The sequence below is a fragment of the Pongo pygmaeus genome, chromosome 15 (assembly GCF_028885625.2).
Source record: "Pongo pygmaeus isolate AG05252 chromosome 15, NHGRI_mPonPyg2-v2.0_pri, whole genome shotgun sequence".
NCBI classification, from domain to species: Eukaryota; Metazoa; Chordata; class Mammalia; order Primates; family Hominidae; genus Pongo; species Pongo pygmaeus.
In genome coordinates this window covers 87,819,050-87,842,868 of record NC_072388.2, presented here as the reverse complement: position 1 = coordinate 87,842,868, position 23,819 = coordinate 87,819,050, and the positions used below count along the sequence as shown (strand labels likewise).

At 40.8% G+C, this 23,819-nt stretch overlaps 1 protein-coding gene across 10 annotated transcripts in view; it reads left to right on the top strand.

The window, feature by feature from the left end:
• The first annotated feature begins 18,512 nt into the window (after window positions 1–18,512).
• The window catches only part of EML5 (EMAP like 5), a 209,296-nt gene continuing 203,989 nt past the window's right edge, over window positions 18,513–23,819 (top strand). For all 10 annotated transcript variants that reach the window (XR_010123781.1, XR_010123780.1, XM_063651965.1 and 7 more), the window contains exon 1: window positions 18,513–19,158. Coding sequence is in view for 8 of the 10 variants with exons in the window: in XM_063651965.1 (XP_063508035.1) it covers window positions 18,962–19,158 (197 nt within the window). In the remaining 2 variants the exon portion in view is untranslated. The remainder of the gene's footprint in view (window positions 19,159–23,819) is intronic.

The following is a 23,819-nucleotide window of genomic DNA, read 5'->3' as shown; positions in this document are numbered from 1 at the left end:
ATCTCCACTTGCTCTTGCTGTATTTGGAGTTGAGCCCAGTTCTATACTGTCTCTTTTCCCCGATTGTAATAGCTCCTGAATGAAAATCAGTTTTGCTCCTGTAACTACTGTCAGGCTCTGGTTCTCTTTAATATCACCAGACATATTTTAGAAGTATGATTTTATAGTGGGCCCTTCATAACTGTGAGTTCCACATCTGTAGCTTCAAGCAACCATGGATTGAATATATTTAAGGCCATTCACAGTGGCTCATGCCTGTAATCCTAGCACTTTGGGAGGCTGAGGCAGGTGAATTGCTTGAGCCCAGGAGTTTGACACCAACCTAGACAACATAGAGAAACCCCATCTTCTACAAAAAAAATACAAAAAATTAGCTAGGCATGGTGGTGTTCATCTGTAGTCCCAAGCTAGGAGAGATACAGAGCAAGACCTTGTTGAGAAAGAGAGAAAGAGGGAAAGAGGGAAAGAGAGAGGTAGGGAGGGAGAGAGGAAGGAAGGAGAGAAAGAAAGAAAGAAAAGAAAGAGAGAAAGAAAGAAAGAGAGAAAAAGAAGACAAGAAAAGAGAAGAGAAAAGAAAAGAAAGGAAAAGAAAAAGAAAAGAAAGGTGTGGTGGCTCAAGCCTGTAATCCCAGCACTTTGGGAGGCCAAGGCGGCCGGATCATGAGGTCAGGAGATCGAGACCATCTTGGCCAACACAGTGAAACCCCGTCTCTACTAAAAATACAAAAAATTAGTCAGGTGCAATGGCAGGCGCCTGCAATCCCAGCTCTGCCTCAGGAGACTGAGGCAGGAGAATCGCTTGAATCCGGGTGGCAGAGGTTGCAGTAAGCCGAGATCGCGCCATTGCACTGCAGCCTGGGTGACAGGGTGAGACTCCCCCTCAAAAAAGAAAAAAGAAAAAAGAAAAGAAAAGAGAAAGGAAGGAAGAGAGAGAAGAAGGAAGGAAGGAAGGAAGGAAAGAAATAAATATTGGGGAAAAAAGGATGGTTACATCTGTACTGAACATGTACAGACTTTTTCCTCATCATTATTCTTTAAATAATAGAGTATAAAAACTATTTACCTAACATTTACATTGTATTTGTTATTATAAGTAATCTAGAGGTGATTTAAATTATATGGGAGGATGTATGTAGGTTATGTGCAAATAGTATGCCATTTTATATAAGGAGCTTGAGCATCAGTGGATTTAGGTATCTTTGCAGGGTCCTGGAACCAATTCTCCATGGAAACCAAGGGACAATTGTATATATTATTGTCGATTTCTGCCCTCAACTTCCTTTTCCCCACAACATAAGCACCAAGAGTAGGGTCTTTGCTGTATCTTTAGTGCCTACAATAGTACTTGGCACATAATGTGGGCACAAAAGATATTTGTTGAATAAATGGCTTTCTTTCCAATAATATTATACTCAATACAAGTTATGAACCATTTTCAGCTTAAAGATCCAAACACTATTAGCATTTTGATAAATATTAACACTTGATAGTAACAGATTATTTAATTGAACACAATATCTATACTTTCTCATAAAACCCTACAAAAAACTATCATCTCAAGAACACACACTATACACATATACATATACATATACACAATATACACACACATATACAAATATTTACCAATACAAATATAGAAACAAGGAGCATTATGTCTACAACTTATAAATGAATGTGTGTGTGTGTGTGTGCATATGGAAGGAGAGGGAAGGAGAGGGAGAGGAAGAATGGTAAAGGAAATGCAATAAATATTAATTTCAAAGAATCAAGAAATATGGATTAAAATTAAAGTATACAGGGATTCTCTTTATCGTTTATTTCAGCCTGAAATTGTTTCTAAGTTAAAAAGTTAGCAGAAAACAAAAAACTTTTTGTCAAAATAAACTAACTACTGTATCTATAGTATGATCCAGCCCAAAACATCTTTTAGCTTGTGCTGAAGAGCATACAATTGTCTTTCTACATTTGAAAAATTATTACTTTCACAGGCTCCTCATGATCTAGAGGACAGATTGAGAAATGCTGCCCTAACTCTCTTGTTATTATCAGCCAAATTAGAGTGACCAAAACTTTTACAGAGCCTTCAGAGGAATGATGCCTCTGTGGAGGTGACTATTTGCTTGCAAATTGCTCTTGATGCTGTTGCTAATCGAAGATGTTTAACAAACTGTTTTTGAATTACAACACCATTAATAAATTTCATTTACTTTTCCTATATTGACTGTGGATATGTGACCTTTCTGAAATTACTCTTTAAGGATCTTTCAGATCTTGGTTCCTCTGAATGTAATCTTTTTCTTCAAAATTTTATCTTTAATCTTTGGTTTTCAGTTGTTTGACCATGATATGTCCAGGGTTGCTTGTGTGTATGTTTTTTATATATATCCTTCTTGAGATTTTCTAAACTTCTTGGATCTGTGGTTGTTACCTTTAATTAATTTTAGAAAATTATCAGCTACTATATCCTCAAACATGTCTTTATGCCTGTTCACTCTCTTTTTTCCCTGTAGGACTCCAGTTACATGTGTGTTAGATTATTTGATGTCTCAGCTCTTGAGTGCTGTTTTCTTTTTTCCACTTTATCTTTTGATTTGGACAATGCTCTAATTTAAAAATCACTAATTCTTTCCACAGCAGTGTCAGTCAGTATATTGATGAATCTGTTGAAGGAATTCTTTATCTCTGATATTATATCTTATATTTTTAGAGTTCCTATTTGATTTTTTTATAGTTTCTGTCTCTGCTGAAATTTCCCATTGCTCATGCATATTGTCCACCTTTTCCCCAAGATTCTTTAACATACTAGTCATAGTAATTTTAAAGTCTCTGTAATAGTCAGGACTCTTCAGAGACTCAGAACCAATAGGATGTATGTAGGTATATATTAAGAGATTTATTATGAGGGATTGACCCATGTGATTATGGAGGCCGAGAAGTCCCATGATCTGCCATCTGCAAGCTGGAGGCCCAGGAAAGCAGCGCAGCTCCAGCCCAAACCTAAAGGCCTGAGATCCAGGGGAACTGATGATATAAGTCTCAGTCTGAGTCCAAAGGCCCCAAACCAGTAGCATCCATGTCCAAGTGCAGAAGAAAATAGGTGTTCTGGCTCAAGTAGAAAGCAAATTTTCCCTTCCTTTCCCTTTTTGTTCTATTTAGTCCCTTAACAGATTGGATGATGCCCTTCTTTATTGGTGAAAGTGATAGAGACAGGAGACAGCCAAGGGTCCCTGGTGAAATCCTGCCTTCAAGCCTAAAGCAGTGTGAAGGCTGAAAAATGGGACTGCTGGTGCCAGATGAAGCCCATTCCTTCCCAATTGATTCTCTCTGAATAATGCCTATCTGCACACTGGGAGGACAGGGTGGAGCCTCAGGAAGTTTGTGCCATTTGCAGGGGATAGGAGCCTGGCCTCTTCAGTTCCTGGGTCATGACCTGGGATTCAATCTGTGAGGCAGGAGACCTGCTAGCAGAACTTTCTCTTGCTTTGCTGAGAGTTCCTCTTTCCTTTTTTATTTTAACCCAATAAACCCTGCCCTACTCACCCTACAGTGTGTGTGTGGGCCTAAATTTTCCTGGTTATGTGACAAGAATTTGGTTGTTTTCTACAACAAAAGCAATCTTCTTTATTTAGTGTACCAATTCAAATGCTTATCTCTTCTGGAAACACCCTTACAGACAGAAGTTGTTGGAATAATCAAATAGGGACTGTGATGATTAATTTTATATGTCAACTTGACTGGACTATGAGATGCCCAGATAACTGTAGAGCAAAAATAGTGTTTTACACTAGTGTTTTACAAAATAATGTTTTACACTAGTGTTTACCAAGAGAAAAAAAAGTGTTTTACAGTTATCTGGGCATCCCTTAGCCCAGTCAAGTTGACATATAAAATTAACCATCACAGTCCCTATTTGATTATTCCACCAACTAGCCATCTCTGAACCTGGTTCTATTGATTGCTTTATCTCTTTACAATATCCCTCCCACTGCTGCCTTGCTTTCTTTGTGTCTAGTATATACCAGAACACTGTAGGTAGAAGAATAGCAGAAGATGAGGAACATAGCACTGTTTATACCTGGAAATGGGTATGCCTCTTCTCTTTCAAGCTGTTATTATGGGAGCTGCAGTTAATCTGGTCAGGAGTTGAACTAGTTTTGGGCTTTATCGTTGCTTTTGTTACCTTCAGTGCACCACAAGCTTCATATTCCTCCAAAAGTGAGCTGTTGTTACTTTGTGCATGTATTATGTCTGGGGTGCTGCAGGATTATTCCCAGTACTTCTGCTCCACCCTCCACTTTCATTAGTCTCTGCAGGGACTGTGCCACAGTAGGGAGGGAGAGGTTTTCTCTATGTTCCTGCCCTTCCCCAAGAGCAGACTCTTGGTTCTTGTTACTCATGCTAAGATTGTGGTGGGGGCAGGAGGATGTTTTTGGTTCTTTTGGTCCAGCCTCTCAGGCTTAGGCAGAACTTGAACCTGGGCCTGGGGACAGGGCTTTCTTGGTATTCCTGCCATCTCCCCATGATAGTCAAATGCTACCTTGTATCTCTGTTTGATCTTGTTTGGGAGAGTGTTTCTGCTTCTGTCCTAGCAATAAACAGACCTCTGCTTTGTATTGGTGCAGATTCCTGGGTCCCAGAGGATATTTTCCCCTCTCTAGGGACTGATTGGTTTTTATTCTACCCCTTCCCTTCAAGCAGGGGATATTTGCCTGGGGCAGGCTTCATGAGAAGAGTCCAGGAAAGTAGGTGGAGATTAACGTCTGTCCCCCAGTGGCAGTTGATCGCCAATCAGCATGTATGCTTGTTCCACTAAGGGGGGCTCTCTCCATTTTCCTGCTCTGCCCCTAATCTTTCTGATGAAAGCCCTCAAGGAACTTACAGCTGGTGGGCAACACTGACATTAATAAATTATACAAGCAAATATAAAGCTACAATTTTGATCAATATTCAGCAAGAGGAACCTGTTGTTATGAGATTGTGAGAGGGGAATGTGACCTTTTCAGGAAGGTCAGGGAAGACTTTGCTGTCCAGTGATAATTGACTCAGGTATGTAGGCTGGGTACAAGTCAACTAGTTGAAGTGTCCTGAATGAGGGGAGGATTTCCAGCAGCTGAGGATCAGCATGTAGAAAGTCCCCGTTGGGCTGGGCACTGTGGCTCACACCTGTAATCTCAACACTTTGTGAAGCCAAGGCAGGAGGATCGCTTGAGCCCAGGAGTTTCAGGCTGCAGTAAGTTACTATGGTGCCACTGTCTGGGTGACAGAGCAAGACCCTGTCAAACAAACAAACAAACAAAAAAAAAGTCCCTATGGCAGGGTAATATGGCAAGTACTAGGAACTGAAAGAAAGTAAGAAGTCCTAGGATAAGAAGACTCAGTGAGTATGAAAAGGGTGTAAATTGAGGGTAAAGAGACAGGAGCAAGACCATCATGGACATTTTGGTCTTGTTAAGAATTTTGGTCTTTGTCTTAAATAGTGGGAAGCCACTGGAGAATTTCAAATTGAGGTTGATGGGGAAAGGGATGTAATTCAATTAGATTTGAAAAAAATAATATTTAAGCAACATATAATTCAGATCTCCCAGTGTTTGTATTTTATATATGAATGCCTTTGAATGATGTAAATTTTGTCATATTTTTAAAGAAAAATTTTTGAAGATAACCTAGGGTATACTAGAATGGATCACAAATAAGAGAGTAACATTTGAACTGCTCAGTGATATTCTAATATTTTATATTGGCAGGTGACCGCCCCATACTTGTAATAATGTAAATTATAATTTAGAAGAAATTTTAAATGAATTTATCTGGTCCCATCGAATTACACTGTATTATATTGCAGATTGAATTATGAGCAAGTCTATATTCAGAAACATTTATTACAAGTATACTTTTAAATGGTGGCAAAATATGTAAATCAAGTATTATTGAATGCTCATAGGGGTACGCAGAATAAAATAAAAACAAATATTGCAAATGTAAAGCTATCATTTAGAGATAATGTTTCAATTGTTGACTAATAAAATAATAGTTTTATTTCCCAGTAAAGTCTGTGACTTTAAAATATATGTGACATTTCACTACTATCATTGTCTTTTTTTTTTTGAGACGGAGTCTCACTCTGTCACCAGGCTGGAGTGCAGTGGCGCAATATTGGTTCACTGCAACCTCTGCCTCCTGGGTTCAAGCGATTCTCCTGCCTCAGCCTCCCGAGTAGCTGGGACTACAGGCATGCGCCCCCATGCCCAGCTAATTTTTGTATTTTTAGTAGAGACAGGGTTTTGCCATGTTGGCCAGGATGGTCTCGATCTCTTTCCCTTGTGATCTGCCCGCCTCAGCCTCCCAAAGTGCTGGGATCACAGGTGTGTGCCACCACACCCAGCCTACTATCCTTGTCTTTTTGCATCCTGACTTTATCTTCTTTTATCACCAATTATCACATCTCCTCTTTCTAGAAAGGTATTATCTAGAATTAAACTGTATTTGCCTCTCCAGGAAATATCCTCCTACATCAAAATTAGCTTTTTCTCTCTCCATACATATTTTGCAATTAAGTTTCTTTTTTTTCCACAACCTATGGTAAATCTACTTTTATTTGCTATCTTTCCTACATCCATTTTTTTAAAAAATGTAGTAACTTTTAATGATGAGTAGAATTCAGAAATGTATCTTTTAATAAGAGCATATTTACTTTATAATTCTTTTGTAATTTTTAAAATATGGTGTTTACTTGAATTAATATATATATGTAGTTATATATACTTCATTTGTTTATATATTTTTTTCACTCGTTTTTAAAGATACTTATGTCTTTATTTCATTTGCATCTTTGGAACATAAATTTCTCAAAACACAGACTGTGCATTCATTTTTTTAATTACTCCCCCATAATACCAAGCCCAATGATTCACACTTGGGCACTCAATTTATGTTTAAAAATGACTATGGTGGTGATTCATTACCTTTTACTTTCTGTGACATGCTTTCAAATAGTAGAATTGTTGGCAATGTACTTGAAGGAATTAGAAACATGAAGGAACTTGAAACAAGTCAGCAGTAATTGCAGAATAATCACCACTACAATATATAATAATGTCTTTTAGTATCTTTTCAAGCATCCACAGTTACTATATCCTCAAATATTGCATAACTGTTTGAGTAGAATCTTTTATGTCCCTGAAGGTGTTATGTTAATTTATTGAGCAAAGATTTCTCATGTTTTCCTTTATTAGATTGATGTCAAGATAGATTTCTTACTGGTAGTTTAGCTGTACCATGGCTATCTACTATGTTGCATTACCTGCCTAAGTCAATATTCTCATTTGCCGCAAAAATAAATTTTACATATTAATCATAACTTAGCAGGATTTCCAGTCAGGAAATAAACACTTGGCTGCAGTGTGTTGGATCTGTGTTCGGACAGTGTTCTGTAGGTCTCTCACCTTTCTCATATGTTGCAAGCACAGGCACTTGCTGCCTTGGTTCCAGACTGTCTTTCAAGGATGTTTGCGTAGTGAACAATGATGGAAGATAAAGATAGTGTGATCCTCCTCTTGAACAGGGACAGATTTGTTTATTGTCCCTACAATAAAGATGACATCTCCTTCAGGGCAAAGGTCAGACAGGTTTACTGCCCATTATAAAAGACTTAGGTTCCCTACGCTTCGCTGGAATTCCTGTCCTGTAATGCAACTCACTGTGTGTGTAGGTATCACCTGGCCCTCTGCATGTTGCCCTGTAAGAATTGGGGTTCAGAGATCCAGTGGCCAAGAAACCACAGAAGAAGCTGAACAATGAAACTTGGAAGTGTGGATATTAATTATAACTCCTAGAGAGATGAACTTTAACCAATGGGAAAGAGGGAACAAGAGGAAGCTGGATGAATAAATTCCCATCCTCCTTCCCATGGATTACTCCGTGGCATGATTTGTCCTTGCAGCACATTGAGGGACATCCTGTGTGCCAAGTGGGTGTGCCTGCCTGGTGACCTGCTCTGTCTCTTCTGGCTTCTGATAAGATGGTAGCCAGGGAGTAACGTCACTTTATGTCACTTCGCATTGCTTCACAGTTTTCCTTGACTCACTTCCTTTTCCTTAACCTCACTGCCCTGGGCTTGCCCTTCCCAATTAAAACATCAGTGCCTTAATCATTGCCTCAGGCTCTGTTTTCTTGAGACTCCAGGCTAAGGTAGTAGTAAAGAAGGAGAACTACAGATTCTAAAAGAGTAAGTGGCAAACACATGCTCTTGAGAACACATATCCTGGAAGCATAATTTCCTAAAATCCTATAAGCGCTGCTATAAAGGTATGTATGATTGTATAAAATGTATTAGGGACTGGCTGGGTGCAGTGGCTCATACCTGTAATCCCAGCACTTTGGGAGGCCGAGGAGGGTGGATCACCTAAGTTCAGGGGTTCAAGACCAGCCTGGCCGACATGGTGAAACCCCTTCTCTACTAAAACATACAAAAAATTAGCCAGCCATGGTGGGTCCCTGTAATCCCAGCTATTCGGGAGGCTGAGGGAGGAGAATCACTTGAATCCAGAAGGTGGAGGTTGCAGTGAGCTGAGATAGCACTACTGCACTCCAGCCTGGGCAACAGACTGAGACTCCGTCTCAAAAAAATTAAATGTACTAGGGACTTAAATGAACACTGATTAATTCTGGAGGTTGTGTATGGGGATGTCACAGCAAACTATAGAAGAGAGGTGCGTATTTGATTTCTGGGGCTACTGTACTTAAGTACCACAAACTGAGTGGCTTCAACAATAGAAATTTCTCGTCTCACATTTCTGGAGTCCAGAAGTCCAAGATCAAAGTGTTGGCAGTGTTGGCAGCGTTAGGGGAGAATCAGTTTTATTCCCTTCTCCTAGCTTCTGGTGGTTGTGCCAGTCCTTGGCAGTCCTTGACTTGCGAATCTCTGCCTTCATCTTTACATAAGAGTTTGTCTTGTGTGGGTGTCTGAATCCCAGTTACCCCTTTGTCACATTGAATTGGGGCCCACCTTACTCCAGTACAAATTTCATCTTAATTTAAGGAATTATAATCTGCAATGAAATATTTTCCAAATCAGGTCACATTCTAAGGCAGCAGTCCCCAACCTTTTTGGCAACAGGGACTGGTTTTGTGGAAGACAATTTTTCCACGGATGGGGTGGGTCAGGATAATTCAAGCGCATTACACTTGTGGTGCACTTTATTTCTTTTATTATTACATTGTAATATTTAATGAAATAATTATACAACTCACCATAATGTAGAATCAGTGGGAGCCCTGAGCTTATTTTCCTGCAACTAGACAGTCCCATCTGGGGTTGATGGGAGACAGCGACAGGTCATCAGGCTTTAGATTCTCATAAGGACCATGCAACCTAGATCCCTCTTGCGTATGCAGTCTATTCACAATAGGGGTTGTGCTCCCATGAGAATCTAATGCCCCTGTTGATCTGAGAGGAGACAGAGCTCAGGCAGTAATGAAAGCAATGGGGAGTGGCTGTAAATACAGATGAAGCTTCGCTCACTTGCCTGCTGCTCACCTCCTGCCGTGCAGCCTAGTTCCTAACAGGCCACAGATGGGTACCAGTCCGTGGCCAGGGAATTGAGGACCCCTGCTCTAAGGTACTAGGGGTTAGGATTTCAACGTATGAATTTGGGAGGAACACAGTCCAACCCATAATAAGGCGGTTCATTTGGGCTGGACCTCAAAGATTCTGTAGGAGTTTAACAGGCTGACAGTGGATGGTTGAGGGTATGGCACAACATGGAGGCTGCAAATGTATACGTGGTTCTTGAAAGGCCTGGTTAATTTTAGGAATTACCAGCAATCTAGAAAGTCTAGACAGAAGGGCTAGTTCACAGCAGGGAGGAACTGGCTGGAGGTGAGTCTGTTAAAAGAGATGAGAGGCATTGTATGTCACATGAGGAGTTTGTACTTTATACGGCAATTAGATTCTACCCAATGTTCGTTTAAAATTACTTTTGTTACTTTTCCCTAACAATAAAAGCAATGTGTGTGTGTAACTGAGATGTCAGTTTCGACTTCACTACCGCTTGGAGAGTTTAACATGGCTTGAACTCCAAGTTTACCAGTTAGAATCCAGGATTTCCCTGCCTGCTCCCCACCGACTTTATTCTTCTCTTCTTGTGGCATTGCTTCCTGCTACATCAATTCATATGAGAAGCCCATTTCTCCAGTTTCCATTTTAAGAAAGAACCCACCTAACATTTCATGAGTTTAGAAATGTTATGTAAGATTTGAAAGGTTTTGGAGAGAGCTACGTGGCAGGACTTGCAATTTTGCCATCTCTCTTACTTTCATTCCTCCTTCATCTTCCTGGAGCAACAAATTCTTCCTCATTCTCCCCGCAGAACAGTATCGTCCACATTCGGTTCCTTTAGGATCTAATTTTCTATGCCAAGCACTCATTCAGGTATTTTGTTTTTTCTATACAAACATAATTCTTTTCCTATGCAGAATGCTGAAAAACAAAATTATCTCATCTTATTTTGTGTGTGTGTGTGTGTGTGTGTGTATTTTGAGATAGAGTCTGTGTGTGTGTGTGTCTGTCTGTCTGTGTGTATTTTGAGATAGAGTCTCATTCTGTCGCCCAGGCTGGAGTGCAGTGGCACAATCGGCTCACTGCAGCCTTGAACTCCTAGGCTCAAAGGTTCATTCTTGCCTCAACCTCTCTAGTAGCTGGGATTATAGGTGTGTGCCACTACACCCAGCTGCTTTTTAAATTTTTTTGTAGAGACAGGGTCTCACTATGTTGCCCAGGCTGGTCTTGAACTCTTGGGATCAAGTGACCTATCTGCCACAGCCTCCTAAAGCATCGGGATTACAGGCATGAGCCACTGTACCCAGCTACAAACACACACACACACACACACACACACACACACGAACACATATATAATTTTTTTTGAGACAGAGTCTCGCTTTGTTACCCAGGCTGGAGTGCAGTGGTACAATCTTGGCTCCCTGCAATCTCTGCCTCCTGGGTTCAAGCAATTCTCATGCCTCAGCCTCCAGAGTAGCTGGGATTACAGGCATGCGCCACCACTCCTGGCTAATTTTGTATTTTTTGTAGAGACAGGGTTTCTCCATGTTGTTCAGGCTGGTCTTGAACTCCCAACCTCAGGTGGTCCGCCTGCCTTGGCCTCCCAAAGTACTTGGATTACAGGCATGAGCCACTGCGCACAGCCAACATGTGTATTTAAAAAGAACTCAGAAAACATAGCAAGAATAGTCTAAAAATTACCCATAATGATTAAAGACTTAAACATAAGACCTAAAACCATAAAAACCCTAGAAGAAAACCTAGGCAGTACCATTCAGGACATAGGCATGGGCAAAGACTTCGTGACTAAAACACCAAAAGCAATGATAACAAAAGCCAAAATAGACAAATGGGTCTAATTAAACTAAAGAACTTCTGCACAGCAAAATAAACTATCATTAGAGTAAACAGGCAACCTACAGAATGGGAGAAAATTTTTGCAATCTATCCATCTGACAAAGGGCTAATATCCAGAATCTACAAAAAACTTAAACAAATTTATGAGAGAAAAACAAACAACTCCATCAAAAAGTGGGCTAAGGATATGAACAGACACTTCTCAAAAGAAAACATTTATGCAGACAACGAACGTGAAAAAAAGCTCATCATTACTGGTCATTAGAGAATTGTAAATCAAAACCCCAATGAGATACCATCTCATGCCAGTTAGAATGGTGATCATTAAAAAGTCAGGAAACAACAGATGCTGGAAAAGATGTGAAGAAATAGGAATGCTTTTACACTGTTGGTGGGAGTGTAAATTAGTTCAACCATTGCCGAAGACAGTGTGGCGATTCCTCAAGGATCTAGAACTAGAAATATCATTTGACCCAGCAATCCCATTACTGGGTATATACCCAAAGGATTATAAATCATTCTACTATAAAGACACATGCACATGCATGTTTATTGTGGCACTGTTCACAATAGCAAAGACTTGGAACCAACCCAAATGCCCATCAATAACGATAGACTGGATAAAGAAAATGTGGCACATAAACACCATGGAATACCATGCAACCATAAAAAAGGATGAGTACATGTCCTTTGCAGGGACATGGATGAAGCTGGAAACCCATTCTCAGCAAAATAACACAAGAACAGAAAACCAAACACCGCATGTTCTCATAAGGAGGAGCTGAACAATGAGAACACATGAACACAGGGAGGGGAGCATCACACACCAGGGCCTGTTGGGGGGTGGGGTGCTAGGGGAGGGATAGCATTAGGAGAAATACCTAATGTAGATGATGGCTTGATGGGTGCAGCAAACCACCATGAAACATGTATACCTATGTAACAAATCTGCACGTTGTGCACATGTACCCCAGAATTTAAGGTATAATTAAAAAAAGTACCCATCATATTACGGAACTGTTCACATTTTGGTATCTTTTGTTCTAGTCCTCATTATATTATATAAATGGGCTTATTCTATATCTATGTTTTTGTATCCTGCTATAAAACATTTACATTCTATTATGGGAAATTTGCAACGCTGCCAAAATTTATCTGCAAAAAACCCCCTAATTTTTGACGGTTTATAATATTTCGTCATATTGGCTGAATCAATTTACTTAAGGTTTTCTCTGTGGTTGGGCATTTAGGCTTCCATATTTTTTATTGTCCTAAGTTATGCTGTGATAATCTTTTTTTAAAGACAGGGTCTCACTCTGTCACTCAGGCTGGAGTGCAGTGACATGATCATGGTTCACTGTAGCCTTGAACTCCTGGGCTCAAGCGATCCTCCTCCCTCAGCCTCCTGAGTAGCTAGGACTGCAAGCATATGCCACAATGCCTGGTTAATTGTTTTTTTTCTTTTTGTAGCAATGGGGTCTCACTCTGTTCCTGAACTGGAGTAATTCTCCCCCTTTGGCCTCCCACAGTACAGGGATTACTAGTGTGAGCTACTGGGCCCAGCCTTTTGATAAATATTTGAACATGAATTTCAACATGAATCCTGATTTACATTTTTTTGTTATTACCTTGTAGCAGGTATCTAGATGAGAAATCTGTGGGTCAAAGGATAAGAATATTTCAAGGCACAAGATACCTATTCCTAAATTGCTTATAGCAAATGTTGTTAAAAGAGGGGAATTGGCATGATCAGATAAATGATTTTTTTACAGCTAACTCAGGTGGCAGAATCTAGGGAAAAGATAATTACAGCTTGAACTGAACGGTGGCAGTGGGGATTGGGAAAGTGTTGATGTAGAGATGGGGATGAGGTTTAGTAATATTTCTAAAACAGAGCCGAAAGGACTTGGTAACTAAATATTGGAGGTGAGAAGCAGTAAGGAACCAAAGGCAACTGCCTATCTTTCCAACCTGCTTCACTGGGGTAATACTGATATTAAAACAGAAAGAGAAGATGGCAAGCTGTGCAGATGTGTAGGACAAGATTATTTGATTAGAGATTTCTTTTATTTGAATTATATACAGTACCAGTTTTTAAAGGCTTTAGGTGGAATCTAATAGGTATTTGAAAATATAGTTAATAGTAGGGAACATCTGCTGGTTTTGCCTGCCTGGCATCTGGTACCAGCTTCAAGATTTTTTTTTTTTTTTTTTCCTGAGGAGGATCTTTGGGTGGCAATCTGGTTAGAAGGAGTATTGTGTTATAGTTGCATTTATTTACCAAACATCTGTTTTATGATTTAGATTGCAGGTGTATTTGGTTTGGTAAATGAAGACTGGGGAATGCTACAGCTCCCAAGTCAGCCCTGTGCAGCCCTGCTGGCCCTCATTCTTTCTTATTCTGGTAATACTATTTTGATTTTCTTTGAGAGGATCACTCCACCCCTACTCCCCCTTCCTGTGGTTTTGGCGCACCTGGTACTACTCTATGGAGCCAAGGGCGGCATATAAGTCAGCCAATCAGAGTTAACCAGGCTAAAGTCTAACAGTTTCCAGGGGAACTGCTGAGAAAAGCTCTTTCCACAGTGATTGCTAAGCAGGTGGGATATAGAATTGGAGTGGCTGGCAGCTATTTTGCTTGTCTGGCAATGGAGTCTACTCAAAGTAGAACGGAGTTAATTCTGATGACCTGTTTTTTTGTTTTGTTGTTGTTGTTTTGTTTGTTTTGTAGTTTTTTTTTTGAGACAGAGTCTTGCTCTGTTGCCCAGGCTGGAGTGCAGTGGCACAATCTCGGCTTACTGCAACCCCCGCCTCCCCGGGTCAAGCGATTCTCCTGCCTCAGCCTCCCGAGTAGCTGGGACTACAAGCATGCACCACCATGCCCGGCTAATTTTTTTGTATTTTTAGTAGAGGTGGGGTTTTACCATGTTGGTCAGGCTAGTCTTGAGCTCCTGACCTCAAATGATCCACCCGCCTCAGCCTCCCAAGATGTTGGGATTACAGGTGTGAGCCACTGTGCCCAACCTGATGACCTGTTTCTGATGACATCACTTGATCCCTAGGATTCAAGTGCATTGATGCCAGTTCTAGAGCTTTTCAGTCTTATGAGGCATTAAAATTCCCTTTTTATCTTAAGCCATTTGAGTGGGTTTCTGTCACATACAACCAAAGAAGTCCTGACTAACACAGTATTGGATATCAAATAAGGTTCAAGGCTGGACATAGTGGCTAACACTGGCTCACACCTAGCACTTTGGGAGGTTGAGGCAGGAGGATTGCTCAAGCCCAGGAGTTTGAGGCCAGACTGGGCAACATAGTGAGACCTCAGCTCTACTAAAAAATAAAAAATTAGCTGAGTGCGGTGTCACATGCCTGCAGCCTCAGGTACTTGGGAGACTGAGGTAGGAGGATCAATTGAGCCTGGGAGGTCGAGGCTGCAGTGAACTGTGATCACACCACTGTACTCCAGCCTGGGTGACAGAGCAAGACTCTGTCTCAAAAAAAAAAAAAAAAGGAAAGAAAGAAAAGTTTCAAGTTTTCAAAGATTTCAAGTATTCAAGATAAAACTAAGAGGAATCCTATTGTGCACAACACAATAGGATTGTGCAAAACATTTTCTTTTCTAATTCATTGTTGATAAATATGTAGGGAACAGCTATTGTAGTACCAGGCACTGTGGTAGGCTCTGCATGTACAATAGGCTGATCAAAGGTAAGACTACAGATATATATATGTATATATATATGTATATGTGTATATATATGTATATATGTATATATGCATATATATGTATATATGTGTATATGCATATATATGTATATATGTATATATGTATGTATATGTGTATATATGTATATATGTATGTATATGTGTATATGTGTATATACACATATATATATATATATTTTTTTGAGACGGAGTTTCACTCTTTGTTGTCCAGGCTGGAGTGCGGTGGTGCGATCTCAGCTCACTGCAACCTCCACTTCCCAGATTCAAGCGATTCTCCTGTCTCAGCCTCCCGAGTAGCTGGGATTACAGGTGCCTGCCACCATGCCCGGGAAATTTTTGTGTTTTTACTAGACACAGAGTTTCACCATGTTGGCCAGGCTGGTCTCAAACTCCTGACCACCCGCCTTGGCCTCCCAAAGTGCCGGGATTAGAGGTGTGAGCCACCATGCTAGCTAGAAATAATTGCATGATTTTTTTTTTTTTTTTTCTGAGATGGTGGCCTGCACCACCATACCCTGCTACTTTTTTTGTATTTTTAGTAGAGATGGGGTTTTGCCATATTGGCCAGGCTGGGGAATTTTGGTTTTTATGTTTTCTACATTTTGCCTTAGATTTCTTTATAAACCTAAGGGTACCTAATCAGTAGCCAGCACATGATTTATTTGCCTGAATTTTAGAAATATTTCAAATATCTCAAATTCCATACTAGGAACTCAAGTTTCAGGAACTAGATTACCAAAGGGGGTGATATGGTTTGGCTGTATCCCACCCAAATATCACCTTGAATCCCCACATGTCAAGGGTGGTGCCAGGTAGAGATAATTGAATCATGGGGGTGGTTTCCCCCATATTGTTCTAGTGGTAGTGAATAAGTCTCATGAGATCTGATGGTTTTATAAATGGAGCTCTCCTGCACAAATTCTTCTTGTCTGCTGCCACGTGTGACTTTGCTCCTCTTTGCCTTCCACCATGATTGTGAGGCCTCCTTAGCAATGAGGAACTGTAAGTCAATTAAACCTCTTTTCTTTATAAATTACCCAGTCTCGGGTATGTCTTTATTAGCAGCATGAGAACGGACGAATACAGGGGGTATTGTAGCCTTCGTTTGGAATGCTTAACAAATGTCCAGTTGTTGATGTGTATAATTTTTTGTTTCTTTCTCCCACATCCTTATTTGCATTACTTTCACAGGATACAGATGATGGAATATCACCTAGCAATAAAAGCTTCATTAAGCTTTCTGATGTGACATTGGTAATACTGGATTATATAAAGTTGTGAGGGTAAGAACTGATCACGTTTGTTTTTTTCTTCCTCTAGTATTCATGAATGGTTCATTTTCTAGCCAACTTTGTGCCTCGGCTGTCTCTTTTGGTCTTGAGTCGCCAGTTGAGGATGGTTTAATTAAGAATGTTTTTGCTTCGCACTCTACCCTTGGGTCATTAAAATCGTAATAGAAAATATGATAATGGGAAAATAAATTACTTAAATCTCTTATTAATCTGAGTACTTAAGTGTGTATCGTGGGATCCATGATATTGTGCTGAAAAATCTGAAACATAGAAAAAAGTATATTCTTCCATCTCCTTGTCTCATAAAATTTACATGTAACCAGTAATTAATATATCACAAATGTATAGCAACAAATATTTAATCTTTTCTAAGTTCACTGCTTGAATTTAAATAATCAACAATTTTTCTTTTTCTCATCAGGGGATTTCAAGGAACTCACTAGTGAATTAGAACATATTCTTATTAAAAAACAGAAAACACCCTCCAGGTGACAAAGAGAAACTGTGTGTGCTTTTGCCCAGGGTACCCCTACATGGGCCTCAGAGCCACTTCTCAGGCCTGATTTCTTTGTTTCTTTGCAGCAGCTGCCAGAAAGCTATTCCTCTTTTTCAGATTCTGCCCAGAGTGGAAACTCTTTCAGAGTTTACTTTTCATGACATGTATGTAAATTCCTTTCAGATGGCCTTTATTTCCTGCATGTAAACTGCTTGCAGATTAGAAGTCATAATCAAAGCCGAAACGGTAATCCTGTCTCAAGTTAGTAATTGGCATCTTTGAGGAAGTAGACATTGGATAACATCTATTACAATATATCTGTACCACACAGGCGTCAACCCCTTTTGGAGTCATATTTCTTGAAACGATGGTAGTTTATTTTAGCTTTTGTCAGATTTCTGTCCTGGTATTTCCTATGGAAATCAAACAGTAATTTTTAGACAATAAGGGTTCATATTTGTATATCCTGAATTAGGATTTTTTTGTTGTAAATCTTGTGGCTATCCTGAACTTAACACTTTTTAAATTGTGGATTTCCAATTATTTTTAGAGGTATTGATAAATCTTGTTCATATTCCTGTGAGAAGAGGACACAACTGAGTAGGAAGGGAAATGGCATAGTCAGGAATTGATTGCTCCCAATACTTTTATTACAGGAGTTTTCTACAGGATCACAATTGAAGTTATTTAATTAAGAGTAATTGTTGGTGATGTCCCAGTCATTTAAAAAAAAAATCGAAGTACAATTTTTTTTTTGCTATTCGGAAATCAGATCTCACATGTCAATTTACGATCTAAAGTCTACCTTCAGCTTTGCAGTCACTTAAGAAAACATACACTTAGGACCAGGCGCAGTGGCTCGGGCCTGTAATCCCAGCGCTTTGGGAGGCCTGAGGCAGAAGAACTGCTTAAGGTCAGGAGTTGGAGACCAGCCTGGGCAACACAGCAGGACCCCCGCCTCTACAAAATAAACTTAAAAACAAAACAAAACATTTGCCGGGCATAGTGGTACGCAATTGTACTCCTTACTACTCCGGAGACTGAGGCGGGAGGATCGCTGGAGCCCAGGAGGTGGAGGCTGCAGTGAGCTGAGACTGCGCCACTCCACTCCAGCCTGGGCGACAGAGCGAGGCTCTGTTTCTAAAAATAATAATTTAAAAGCACATTTAGGAAGCTCGGCGTCATTCCAATGTCTGGGTCTGAGAGCACTATGAGGCAGCAAGACACACAAGGTATCAAGCGTAAAAAAGAATTTAGCATCCCGGTGTGGATTTTCCCAGGCATAAACGTGGCCTACGCTGGGTGCAGGGACCGCGCGGAACCGGCAGGTGCTTCCCAGTTGAGGACGCAAAGCAGCGGGAGCCCGGGGTCGCCGAGGGTCCGCCTGGGCTTGAGCAGCTCAACGACGGAGGGCTCAGCGGCCCGCGCGCGTGCAGAGACGCGGTCCCAGCTACTCCGCAACTGTACCGTGGCCCCGCGAGCTCCAGCCTCTTCTCGGCTCCGGGAGGGGCGGAGTGAGCGCGGGAGGGGGCGGGGCCACGCAAGGCCGCGCGCCCGCCGCTCGGCTCGGCTCGGCTTGGCTCGGCTCGCTCGGTTCCGGGGTGCGCGGCGCGGGTCCGCCAGGCTGTGGCTACAAGGCCGCGGCGGGGCGCGAGCGCCGCAGGTGACCGGGGCTGGGAGCTGCGTGCGCGGGCGGTGGCTGAGGAGCTGGAGGCGGGCCCTCGCTCTCGGCCCAGGCTCTACGGGCTGAGGAGACGAGGCGAGCCAAGGGCTCGGGGCATCCACTTGACAGCCGGCGGCGCTCGCGGCCCTCAGCATGTTCCGCGAGGCGAGAGTTTTCCTCCCGCCTGTGGGCTGAGGCGGCGGCGGCGGCCCCCGAAACGAGATGCACCTGACGGGCGCGGCTTAGAGGACGCGGCAGGCGGGAAGTCCCGGCCGCCAGCGGGAGGGCTTTCGTTGCCGGGCCGCCGCCGCCTCCCGCCGCCGCCGCGGGCCCGAGCGGGAGCGGCGGGTGGGCGCCCCGACATGGCGGCCCGGAGCGCCCCGAGCTGCCACCTGCGGCTCGAGTGGGTGTACGGCTACCGGGGCCACCAGTGCCGCAACAACCTCTACTACACTGCGGCCAAGGAGATCGTATACTTCGTGGCGGGGGTCGGCGTGGTGTACAGCCCGCGGGAGCACAGGCAGAAGTTCTACCGGGGCCACAGCGACGACATCATCAGGTACCGGGGAGCGGGGGCCGCCGCCGTCACCCTGCGAGCCGCTCCCGGAGTTTGCACCCGCGGGCCCCTCTGGACGCCGTGACCGCTCCTGCACGGAGCATCACCCCGAGGGGAATCCGCAGCTGTCTCTCTGGTCCCGAGTCCACCAGTTAACACCCTGCAAACGCCTTTCCCCTCTTCCTCGTCTAGGGACTCTCTCTCGGGTCCGTGCGGGAAGATAAGGTCGGCGGATCCACCGGGCACCCGGTTTGACGGCGTTGTCCCCTTTCCCACTCCATCAAAATTACGAAAACTGCGAAAAGGTTATTTTGGTGGCACTTTATTCCGTTAGATCCTGTGAGAAATTTCTTATTAAATGCATTCTTAAAGCACCCGGTGTGGGGGGAAATCCTTTACCTAATAAAGGACTGATGGAAGCACAGCAAGCCGTGGGCTGCTCCGGGGCAACGCGCCCAGGGTGGCGTCCTGAAGGGCTCTCACCTCCTGGCCGTAATTATTAGTTCAGGTTTCACCGCCTGCTATTATCAGCAGAAACCCCGGGCAACCTCCAGGCAATTCATTGGATGTTAAAATGTACACACCTGAAGGCAATTTAAGGCAGGTCTTATCTGAAGAGGCTGCTGAAAATAACTTCACTGATTTCCAGTTCATCTTCATTAAAATACTCCTCAATAAGCTACTTTTGTATTTTCTTAAAATTAAATCGCAATTGGGGGGCTATTTTTAGTCTTCCTTGGACAATAACTCAAAGTTGGTCCCAGTGCTTGTTGACATTTCTTTAGTGAGCGGTATATTTGAAATGTAATTTTCAATCAGTGTCTTAGTACAACTTTTGTGGTAAAGTCAAGAGCTTCAGAAATCATTCTAGGCCACTGATTATTGCCTCAAGCACAGCATTTTTTGTCCTTTACAGAGGAAAATATATTAAAAGCAATTGAGAATATGTTTGTGTGGTGCTCTTGGGGTTTTATCAAAGATTCTATGATTTGGGTTTGGTTACAAAATGTTATTCCCTCATGTATGTTGCACAAGATTTAAATTGGGCATTTCAAATACGGTACCTTCGTTTGAAGTCTTGTAGGCAAGAAGCCCTGGTACTTAAATTCCACAAATAAAGTTGTTCTTCTGTTTTGCGTCTCTGTACATCTATAATATGTAAGAGGGAAAGGATGCCTAGGACAAACAAAGGTAGGGCAAGATGGAGTAAAGATAAGAAAAGACAAAATTGAGATTGCAGAATAAGGAATGAGGTGGTGCTATGTATTCAGTTGGTTTTTTTTTTGTTTGTTTTTTTTTTGGACACCAGAGTGCTTTTTCAGATTGTATTTAATGTATTACTTTGAAAAGGTAACTGATAAGTCATTTCATTTTTCTCAAGCTGGGACTCTGTATCGTGGTGATTAGGGTTACAGACCTATTAGCCCAAATTGCTGATGGGAAAACAAAACTAAACTAAACCCGTAGTAATTATTTATCTTCTTATTTGTCCTAAGAGTAGAGTTTACCCCAGTGTCTTGTCTTTTTCCCTAATCCTTTCAAGTCTCTCTTCTTATCTGTATGTTAGGTCTCCCAAAGTACCAGGCATAGTAGCTTTACCTAGTTGGAGCAGCCTTAACTGAATGAAGCCCTGCTCCAGATAATTTAGTCTGTTAGGGTGAATTCAGCTGGTGGAGTAAATAAAGGATTTTGAGGTCTTTTCGTGGCACACTTGTATTGTTTTTACTCCTTGGGGGTTATGAGAGCAGTATAGCACTAAGGTCTTCTGAAACTAGATATGATTTATTTGGTGAGGTAAATTACATCTTGTTCTAGCAGTAATTAGAAGCTGTATTATATGTCACACCGCTTAAATTTCATAATTGTGTTTCAGTAAACTGTAAGGAAGGTAATACTTTGACTTTCTTTTGGTATAGTTGCACAACTCATACAAAACAACAAACATACTCGAATTTCTCATAGTTGAATACATGCTTATGATTTTATCCAAATGACACATCTTTAATGTATAACAATGAAAATAAGTTTCCTGAAAAGTTTCAATGAGGTGGTAAAATCTGAATCATACAGCATCTTGAAATAGAAATTGGTGGCACAAATTTAATATCATACTGAGAATATAATTTAGGAATCCGTGAAAGGGCTCTGGACATTTTATTTCAAATAGTAATGACAGATCATTCATGTTTGTGAAATATATTGAGCAAGTATTAAAACTTCTGAATATTTTTTCAATTCAGTGTTTGACTTGCGAGTATAGAAACAACTCTAGTAATTTTTAAATTATGCCACAGCAGAAGATGTAATATTCACAAATGTGATGCATAGTGAAAACCAATGTTGCTGTAACCTTAGCTTTAGTAATAAAAAGTCAGTGCTGTTTTCATCATCTGTTTTGTTTCCACCTTTGCCTGAAACTTATGTAAAACTTATTGTTCAAATATTACTTAGTCTGAGGATAGAACTGTTCCAGAATGAGCAGATCATTGTCCTCAGGTTTTGAAAATGTGAGTGCAATGTTGGTGGTAAAGGCTGAATCATGACTAGTCTTATCATTTGCTTACTGGTTCTTTGACCATTTTATTATCACCTAGGATTGCCAGTGGTGGTGCCACATGACATTTCATCATTTTCTCAGTGTTGCTTGTAGTTCTCCGTCTTCTTTTTGCCATCTACTTGTGTATACTTCTCTAGTCATTTATCTTTTATATTTATCTCAGTAACTGATTTATATAGCAATTAGTTTCAATGTCAGAAATAATATAGGGCTTTTGGGGTCACTTTTTTGTTCTTTTTCTCAAGTTATATTGATAAAATTCTCTAGTTATTTTATCAATATAAAATGTATAAATCTATAAAATCTGTATCTATAAAAATCTCTAGTCTAGATTTAAGACTAAGTTATAAAATAAGCTACTACCAGTTTTAGCATAAGATGCACATCTAGACCTTGGTCTGTATTTTGAAACTTTTGCCAGTTGTTAAAAGAATGCGATAGCTTTTTTTTTTTTTTTTTTAAACTGAGACAGGCTCTTGCTCTGCATCACACAGGCTATAGTGCAATGGTGCGATCACTGCTCACTGTAGCTTTGAAATCTTGGGCTCAAGTGATCATCCCACCTCAGCCTCCCAAGTGGCTGAGACCACAGATGTGGGCCATGATGCTGGGCTATTTTTTTTTTTTTTCGGTAAAGATGGGGTCTCTGTTTGTTGCCCAGGCTGGTGCTGGACTCCTGGGCTCAAGTGATCCTCCCACTTCCGCCTCCCAAAGTGTTGGAATTACAGATGTGAGCCACCGTGTGTAGCCAGAGTGCAATATCTTTTCAAATTTATTATTCTAGGTACTTCCCATAAGCAAATTTTTGCAAAATTGTTCTTAAGGATATTATTGACAGTTTACAAATCATCTATACCAGTGAAGACCATTGATGGAATGTAATTAACTTGGGGCATTTTGTTATTTGACTCTGCTTTCGTTATGGGAGTCAGGGCCCATTGTTTATGTATTATGTAGGTATAGAATTTAGAGTGCTTTTTTTTGTTTTAACATAGTGAAAGGGTCTAACGAGTTGGTGATGAGCTCAAATGACGATGCATCTGAAATATTTTGAAAAGTATACCACACTATATGGTTGCAGGTTAAAATAATAACTGTTCATTGCTTCTATGTATGGCTTTTTTAAAAGACAAAATGAAGGGTATAGAAGCTATTTTCTTTATTTGTGGTAAATCGTGTTCTTAAGAAAAAATACTGACCAAGCCTTATTGTAATTTAGTAAAAGTGGTTTTTGACAGCTCAGTATTTATGGTATAGAAACTTAATTTATTCAACGCAAGTCAAAATTGTAATTGGAAAAGCAATTCAGAATGACATTTGCATGGTAGATAGTTTTTTTTGTGTTTATATGGGTTCAGAGTAGCAACTTTTTAAGCTCTGGTAGGAATTACTGGAAACCTACTTGTAGTCTATTTAATGCTTCTAGATACATGTTCATGATTTCCCAAACCTGGTTTATCTTCAAAATAGTTTGAAGAGCTTTTCACCAGTTTCTAGCCTTTTGCTGAAACGCATGAAGTCAGAATCTTCTAGGGTTGGAGCCCAGGAATCTGTTTTTTAAAAAGTGCCTCAGATTATTCTGTTTGGGAAACACATTGCCCCCACCATGCCTAGAATTCTTAACACAAGCCATATGAGAAATGGGCACAAACCCTCTCCTCAAACCTGATACCAGAATTTTCTTAAGCACTGTGCAATATGTAGAAGTAGTGCTTCAAAAAGCATTAGAAAATATATTTAATAAAATGTCCCTGTGCTTAAGTAACTAGAATTAGATGGACTTAACATTTATTTATAGACCATGTAACAATTATATTTGGTAAGATTTCATTTTATGTGTTGCAATATCAAAATATTTATTGTTTTTTAAATATTGCATAATTTAAGGGATAAAATTAAGAGATATTTTCCAGGAAAAGTAGGAATTAACTAGAATAATAGTTGAAATTGTAATAGATGTGTGTTAAGTATATATTCTTTAGGGATAAGCCAGATTATTAGATTTACATTTAATTATTTTCCTTTATTATTTTATAATGTCTTATGTGCAAATATGCAGACAATTAATAAAACATGTTTTGGATATACATTAAGGAAAACGTGGAAT